We start from the raw sequence: 8793 nt of genomic DNA on the forward strand, positions 1-8793 counted from the left end.
CGATACGCATTTTTTTGCCAATATCGGCGTCCCGATCCGATACGTGGATCGGATCGGGACAAGCCTAATCGGTGCAACACTAATCATAGTTGTCCTGTTACAGACAGACTGATCAGTTCATTATAAATATGCTTGTTTTGTTCACAGAAGCCTGTAGGCTTTTAAGTTGTTTCAGGAATCATGATCAAATTACTTTATTAATCCCCTGCGGGAACATTTTCATCACATGTGTAAAGAGAGCCAACCGAGAAACCGCTCGACTTGTAACCAATGATTTGTATTTCTGGGTCTTGAACCGAAAAAATACTTCAGACATAAGTGTCTCTGTGTGCTTACAGATTGATCTACACATTTGCAAATCTGAATACAGATTTGTGGATTTTTTTACACATTTGCATACACTCAAATATTTTTACACATTTGCAGATTGTTTTACAGACACAAATCTCTGCACACATTTATAGTTTCATTTACCCATTTTCAAATCCCACTGCGCACACACAAATCGAGATACAAATACACAACTCTCCATACATATTTGCAAATCACACTTACAGTGCACAAAAAGTTTTGAAACAAAATAACCTTCATACTCCTGGTCTTAGTTCGAGACGATACGTAAATCTGTAATCAAATGATGTGCTTCGCTCTGCAGAAAGGCCTGTTGGAGGTGTTATATGAGATATTCAGGCTCCCTGTGCCCATTGTTACTGAAGACTTCACAGAGGCTCTCCAAAGTGTTGGTGAGGATTAATCTTTATTCATCCTCAAAGTTTAAGGTGTGAATTAGCATTTTTTTGTTGTTTTTTTCCCCTCTAATCATGAGGCAAACCCTAACCCTCACATATTCTGCTTAAAATGCTTTAAATATTTCTCCAAAGCCAGCCTGGACTCATTTTTGCTGCTGTGTGCTTTAGATCCCGCCAGGTTCCAGGACACCTGGAGACTCTCTGATGGGTTTGTGGCGTCTGAGGCTAAAGTTATCCTACCCCATCGGGCCCGCTCCAGGCAAGAGAACAGAAATAGAACTAGGTTAAAGTCAGATTAGTGATTTGAAGAAGCATTTACATTTTTCCTTGTTTCTTTCTTTAGGGCCGACCTGATGGACAACTACCTGGCATTTGTGCTCTCTGCCTTCATCACCAGTGGACTGTTAGAGGTAAGAGGATTTTTTTCCCACTCTGTCTGAATTTTAATAGTTTCCTTTTAACCCTGCCTTCATTTCTCCTTTATTTGTCGATGCTGTAGGGTCTTGTGGAAGTTGTGACCAGCAGCGATGACCAGCTTGCTATCAGAGCTACCATACTCCTAGGAGAGCTTTTGCATATGGTAACTAACATAGCTCATGTTCAGCACATTCCTAGCTGAAAGAATCACTAATTTTTTCAGTAATTTGTATTTATTTTGCCTCTTTTCTCTTGCTTTAGGCCAACACAATTCTTCCTCATTCCCATAGCCACCACCTGCATTGCCTTCCCACCCTTATCAACATGGCCGCCTCATTTGACATCTCCCAGGAGAAACGACTGTGAGTACAATCTGTTTCTCCTCTCCAGGGGACAATTATTACTACAAACATGCGGAAATGGGCCCGGGACTATTTAGACTCTAAACATTAAAATTTACATCTTGTTGCGATTTGATACCTGCAGGCTAAGTGAAACCTAACAAAGGTGATATATTTCTAAAAAACGTTTTCATGTTACATGGTTCAGAGGTTGACAGAGCTGTATGAAATCCTCATGAGATCTGCGATAGGCTGAGGCTGTTTCTCAATATGTTTCTTTTTCTTATGCTCATGAAACGTCATCAGCCTCAGCCCCTAGTACTGTTCCAATTCACAAGAACACAAGACTAAGAACGTACAAAGTCCCCGGATGTTGTTCTCGCCTTGACCAAATCTTTGCTTGCAAAATAAATAAAAGGGCTTGTTAAATATTCTTTCATAAAATTCACTATTTTTTTTTTTCCTATTTCCAATTTAGTAAAAATAACATGCTGATTAAAGATAATGTGTTGGACCATAACCACCATTACAATTTCAGAAAGGTTTTATTTTTGCCGTAGTCAAATAAAACAGTGGTGTTTATTTCAAATTGTATCAATTCATCAATTACAAACTTAAGTTAATTTATTCTTGAAATATGATCGAGGGCAATCTAAAATTCCTCCGAGGGCCGCCAATTATTCACTAAACCAGTCTATGGGCACCCCTGCTATACACCTTTCATGTATATTTAAGAGCCCTACTTCATATCTGATACATGAAGTTAGTTTTTTATTAAAGGTGTTCCTTTTTATTAATGTTTAAAAAGGACAGTAAATCACACAGGGTGCATGGATGGATGGATGAATGAGTTTATATATAAAATTTTATACTCTTTAGGATAAGAAGAGGGGGAAAACTCAAAAAGATATACCTTTCCAAACTTCCCAGTAGCGCTTTTCCTATCTAAATTAGTTTTACAGAAATTAATCAATAAAAATGAAGCAATCACAATGAAGTTATTAAAGATTTTCTATTATTTTGATAAAGATGCAGTTAAAAATGTTGACACCCACAACATTTGTTATGAATCTGCCTCCTTTTTAAAGGTATCACTGAGTACTGGTTGTTTCACTTAAAAAAAAATATCTATTTTTTTTTCTTTTGCTGTGTCCTGCAGTCGTGCAAGTGCAGCCGTGAACAATCTGAAGCGTTTCCACGAGAAGAAGAAGAAAGGCCTGAAGCCGCACAGTCTTTACTTGGACCACATCATTCGCAAGTCCGTCTCGTCTCAAAACCGGAGAGATTCCTACTCGCGTGTCCAAAGGGACATCTACATCATTAAGGTAAAGATCTAAAATTTGAACTGATGATAGATTTCATGGTGGTGGCCATGTTTGATCCAGCTATGTTTGCAGCTTTTATTAAAACTCTTTTAAGAGCTATATTTATTGTTTCTGTCTAATGTGACTCTAGTGGTGTTTTCAATTTTCCTCTTTTGCCTTTAGGACACTGAAGAGGCACTGCTGATGAACCTAAGAGACAGCCAAATCCTTAACCACAAGCAGAACCTGGAGTGGAACTGGCTGCTCATTGCCACCATCCTGAAGGTCTGGGCTGCTCCCATGCAGCTGCACATTTTTACATGTTTGCTGTTTTCCTCCTTTTCTGAGTGTTTTTTTTTTTTTTTTTTCCAGTGGCCAAATGTGAACCTCAGGAACAACAAGGATGAACAGATGCACCGGTAAGATTAACTTTTGTTATATACTGAAATTGTTTAAAAATTTTCTCTTACATTTGCATAGTTTAAATGATGTTTGCTTGTGTGCAGGTTTGTTCGGAGGCTGCTCTTCTTTTATAAGCCCACTAGTAAATTATATGCTGGGCTGCCTTTGGATCACGTAAAGGCCAGACAACTCACAGTGGTTGGATGTCAGTTTGTGGAGTTCCTCATGGACTCAGATGAGGTAAAATTAAAAGAGCAGTTTATCTTTTATTTGATCCTGGCTTCCAAACCATCTTACAGAATCTGTCTCCCTCTGGTGCGAGCAGGACGGTCAGGGCTATCTGGAGGATCTTGTGAGAGACATGGTCTCATGGCTCTGCTCGTGTTCAGGACTGAAGCCAGAGCGTAGTCTGCAGAGCAACGGCCTTCTCACCACACTCAGTCAGCACTATTTCCTCTTCCTGGGGACACTTTCCGCACACCCACAGGGAGTTAAAATGTTAGAGAAATGTGGCCTGTTCCAGTGGTAAGTGAGCAGAGCTTTGTCAGCCTTTTTTTCTCCCCTGAGCCTCAGAATGTTTTTTCCATTCGGTGGAACGTGTTGCTTACAGCCGTGAGGCATCATCTCTTGTTTTGGTGTTTACAGCCTGCTGAATCTGTGCTCCGTAAAGAACCAGGATGCTGTGCTGAAACTTGCTGTAACGACTCTAGATTACAGCAGAGACGGCCTGGCCAGGGTCATCCTCTCAAAGGTCCTCACAGCTTCCACCGATGTAAGAAACACAAAACATGAGACACAGAATAAATGGAGAGGGTTTCACCTGTACAATATAAAGAACAATACATTTTTGATAGAAACTATGTCATAGATTTATGTATATGATATTAAAAAGGGCTCGGTGCTTTTAAGGATTAATTTTCTGAGAAATAACACCCTTTGTCTTTCCAAACAGACATGCAGGCTGTATGCCACCAAACACCTCCGTGTGCTGCTGCGTGCGGGCGTGGAGTTCTTCAGCAGCTGGGGCATGGAGCTGCTGGTCACCCAGCTTCATGACCACAACAAGGTTGTTTCCATGGAGGCCCTGGACATTCTGGATGAGGCCTGTGAGGACAAGGTAAGGTTTTTCTTATTACACTAGAAGGTTTTCAAAGTTTTTACGCTGAGCTCCTCTAAAAAAGATGCTAAAAAAAAATCCTGATTATTTTAATATATTCTCTTTTATACCCTTTTTTACTTTTTTCTTGAATACCATTTTACAGTTTAAACAATTATTCCCTCAAATAAGATCCAGTTTTATAAAACAATTCTAATTTAAACTCTAATTTAACTTTTGCATCTAAAATATGTGTTAAGCATAGATGACAACATTAGTCGCCAAAGGAATAACTATTTCACAGTTTGGAAAAATTATCTAAAAATTCTAACAATTCACAGACTTTATCAGCAAAAACAAACACGTGGTCTTCCTTGAGTGCTTCCTTAAATAAGGCGAAGTTCACACTTTAACCATTAGTTCATTGTCAGTATGCTTCTAATAGGATCCTGATTATGGGATTCACATATATCAAACCTAACAAGCATAGTAAAAAACACAACCTTGTCTGTATTCAGGCCAAAAATAGGCACAGAGTTTACTCTAATTCTGTTTGTTGGCCCATAACCCATCATCTCTCTGGTGTAGGAAGGAAGCAAAGGCTTCATTAAAACCACTGCTTTCCTGTGGGTATATTTAAAAAGGACTGTTTGCGCAACCATATGAGCAAACTAACCCTTTATTAAGAAGCACCAAAAAATACAGAAATAAAAATACATTGGTTTTGTTGTCTATTAAAAACCGCTTCCTCTTGAAAATTTGAATTTATGCTTGAATACAATCTATAAATAAATCTCACATAAAAACCGTCATATTGCATAAAGATTTAGTTTTTTTTACACGTTAGTTAAAAAATATTTTTACTGAGTAAAACTTTAAAAGTCACAGCAATTTCTCAATTTGTGTATTCTGATCGTTATCCCAGGGGAAATAGATGTGCTAATTATGTTCAACTAAGACAACCGTTTAGATTAACTGATGCAGCCTGCAACTGCATTTGATTATCATTATTATTCTTTGGATCTGCCTGATTGTAACAAATAAGTAGTAAACAGCAAATTTATGTTTGTATTTTACTGCGTATCTTAAGAAATATAAATGCATTCAAGATTTTCTTTTCATAAGGTTACATTTGTGCTTTTTATATGATAAGTAGCTTAAAAAAAGGTGGGTTTAAGAAGTGTTTACATGGATCATACGTTAAGTCATCTATATTTAGTCTTGGTAGAAGGATGATTGAAGGAATCAGCAAAAACTCATTATCAGCCTCTTTAGGGAGCTCCTTTTTTCTCTTTGGGATATTTCAGCCTCTACCTGAAGGGAATGAGATTAGAGAAAAAACAATTTTTAGAATCTTTAAAATAGTATTTTTTTTTTCTGGGTTAAATTGAAATGAACTTATCAAGATCTGGTTTTGTTGGATTGACTCAATTTAAACAAGTGATTATGTCTGGGTATAAAACGTCAGATTATGAGTCCAGGAACTGTAAGGTTCTCTTTATATCTGTCACACTCGAAAAACCATCTAGAAATAAGTAGAACATTTCTCAAATTAAGTGCATTTACCCTTAATTTGAGTAGGTAAATGAGATGATTTGCCAATGGACTGAATATTTTTACTGTTAAAATAAGATATTTAGATACAATGCACTCGAAATAAGACAATGCAATTGTTTTTTTGTTATTTTAAATGTAAATTGTCTTTTTCTATTGGCAAAATGTCTCTGTCACCTCCTCAATTCAAGAACAAATGCACTTATTTTAAGAAAAAAATGACTTATCTATATTTAGATTTTTTTTCCAGTGCAGACATTTTTACAATCTTTAAATTTAACATATAGTTGATTATTCTGTAAATATTGGCCTTTCTTGATATATTTAGTTTCTTTCTAATTAAAAAAGGGATTCAAATTATGCATTTTTTTATATTAACCTATAAACTTGTGAACAGATTTTGCTTTTTGTTTTATGTAAAAAGCGAAACTGTTGATACTTTCTAGCCTAAGCTTTATTAATGAATAATAATATTTAACTTATAATGCACTTTACAATTGCAAAAAAATAATTATTTCAGAGCAGAGACATGAAAATGGAGATAAATACTCAAAATAAAAGACATCTATCAAATAAAGGAGATTTTAACAGAACAAAGCAAGTGATTGTTGTTTGGTCTTTCAATCTTTTAATTTGTTGTCGATAAAATCAGTTATTTGTCTGAGGCAGATATTCTCTCAGCAACAGTTTATTATTTCTTTTGTTTTTAATCTTCACTAGGGACTGATTAGTACTTGTATATCTGGAAATCACCAAAATAAACAAGCTCATTATTCCATTCATTCGTTCATTACCAACCATTAAAAGGGACTACCCTGATATAAATTTACCTCCTCTATTATAATACTGCGTTAAAAGAAATAAATTAACAATTCTTTGTCGTTTTGATATCCTGATTTTATTTATTATTTAAAATCTCAAAGGTATTTCCATATTTTGCACTTATTTCTTCTGTATATTCCCCGCTGGAGGAATAAAATCACTCTTTAAAGGATCATTAATTTTAGAAGTACAGGAGCAGCTCTTTGTAAAATAATGCTTGTTGCTATAAAATCCGTTAATAAAAGATGTAAAGAAGAGGCTAAAGGCAGTTGAGTTCAACTTGACCTCTTTTCTGCTTTTCAGGCCAACCTCCACGCTCTAATCCAGCTGAAACCAGCTGTGTCCCATCTGGGAGACAAAGGCCTCCTGCTGCTCCTCAGGTGGGTGTTTATAACCTCAGCCTTTTTATCAGCAGCGCCATATAGTATCTAATCTGATTGTTCTTGAAGATGCCTATATAATGTTAAACAAGTGTTCGTTGTGTTCTTTTATATTTTAGGTTCCTGTCCATTCCTAAAGGTTTTTCCTACCTCAATGAGAGGGGTTATGTCAGCAAGCAGCTGGATAAATGGCAGAAGGTATTAGGAAATCTGCATTTTGCAAAAGAATGCCATACAAAGGTGGTGTTTGACTCCAAGATGTGATCTTGTTTGCAGGAGTACAACCTTAAATATGTGGATCTGATAGAGGAGCAGCTGAACGAAGCACTTACAACTTACCGCAAACCCGTAGATGGAGATAACTACGTGAGGCGCAGCAACCAAAGGTGAGATGGCGAAACGATGAACCCTCGACTGGCATCAGAGGTCAGATTAATTGGAATGGTTTGTGTCTGCAGGTTACAAAGACCAAATGTTTATCTCCCCGTGCACTTGTATGGTCAGCTGGTCCATGATAAGACAGGCTGTCATCTACTGGAATCTCAGGTAAATGTTTGGTTTATTTGGATAGTTAATGAAGATCTTTATTGGTTAAATGTTGAGCTGCAAGTACCAAGTTTTTGAGGCGTTATTTTTTTGCTTTTCTTTTTTTCTTTCCAGCTTTTATTGTCCTCACACTGTCACAAGTACAGAGCAACAAAATGAACTCTCTGCATTTAACCCATCACCTTGGGGAGCAGTAGGCTGCCATTTTGAGGCGCCTGGGGAGCAGGCTGCCACTCCCCCACTCTTTTTTTTTTTCTCCTTTTAAAGGCTAATAACAGCTTCAAACTTTTTTGCCATTATGTTTCATTTTAAGGATAATTTCAACTACTGTTAGGGCCAGTATTACAAGCTGTAAACCTCTGTGAGTAGAAGGGAGAATGCAGATCTTTGACCCAACTCGGAAGCCCTATTTACACTACCCTTTTGAAACGGTGCCAAAACCGGTCATAGCATGGTAACCGAGATAACTGTTGGGTATAAATGGAACGCAACTGAACTGGACCGTGCCAGACACAACCGAACCGCACTATATCTAGTACTAGTTCAACAGTAGAGCTCGGCACAATTCATCTGTGGCTTGGTTCTCTGATTAAAAAAGTGCACATGAGCAGACTGCGTCATCTCCTATTTACAGTCAGCTGACTCATTTTTGTGGGTTTTCCGGCGTGTCCGGCTTTACGATTCACAGATCTCTGCACCTGTTTACAGAACAAACTTCTTCTCAGCCTATTATCATTAATAGGCATCAAAATAGCGCGGTGCAACCTGGGATGATGCTGAGGCTCTCATTGAAATTTGGGAGGAGGAAGCTATCCAGGCACCTAAGTTCCTGAATGTTATGGACACCGCCATTTTTGTCTGCGTAATTCGCGCCTTGGGAGCCTTAGTGACGCGGATCGCCAATAGGAGGCAAGGAACCATACTAGAGTGATGTGTAAATGGTCGTAAGAACCAAGCTCAGCACGGTTAACTGATCCAAGCTCTGTCCGAACTCGACACGGATCAGTTTCAGATAAGTAGTGTAAATGGGGCAAAAGATTTGCCAAAATAAAAATGTCCAAACTCAGCTTGATCAATGAATGACTTACCCACGTTCCACTGAATGTGGAAGGTTCTGCCAGGTTCAACCGGGCGTGATAGTGGTGAACACGTTTAATAGAACAATTAATCACCTGTAAGACT

General features: G+C 37.7%; 1 protein-coding gene across 2 annotated transcripts in view; it reads left to right on the plus strand.

The window, feature by feature from the left end:
- Positions 1-8793, plus strand: part of rictor (RPTOR independent companion of MTOR, complex 2) — a 42238-nt gene that overhangs the window by 21079 nt on the left and 12366 nt on the right. For both annotated transcript variants that reach the window (XM_015387410.1, XM_015387409.1), the window contains exons 12-27: positions 656-743; positions 918-1008; positions 1093-1159; positions 1249-1329; positions 1428-1528; positions 2667-2832; positions 2995-3096; positions 3184-3230; positions 3318-3453; positions 3539-3738; positions 3859-3985; positions 4166-4330; positions 6989-7065; positions 7185-7263; positions 7342-7451; positions 7524-7611. In XM_015387410.1, the coding sequence (XP_015242896.1) occupies positions 656-743; positions 918-1008; positions 1093-1159; positions 1249-1329; positions 1428-1528; positions 2667-2832; positions 2995-3096; positions 3184-3230; positions 3318-3453; positions 3539-3738; positions 3859-3985; positions 4166-4330; positions 6989-7065; positions 7185-7263; positions 7342-7451; positions 7524-7611 (1725 nt within the window). The remainder of the gene's footprint in view (positions 1-655; positions 744-917; positions 1009-1092; positions 1160-1248; positions 1330-1427; positions 1529-2666; positions 2833-2994; positions 3097-3183; positions 3231-3317; positions 3454-3538; positions 3739-3858; positions 3986-4165; positions 4331-6988; positions 7066-7184; positions 7264-7341; positions 7452-7523; positions 7612-8793) is intronic.

The sequence above is a fragment of the Cyprinodon variegatus genome, unplaced genomic scaffold (assembly GCF_000732505.1).
Source record: "Cyprinodon variegatus isolate N-32 unplaced genomic scaffold, C_variegatus-1.0 Scaffold393, whole genome shotgun sequence".
In the NCBI taxonomy this organism is placed as follows: Eukaryota; Metazoa; Chordata; class Actinopteri; order Cyprinodontiformes; family Cyprinodontidae; genus Cyprinodon; species Cyprinodon variegatus.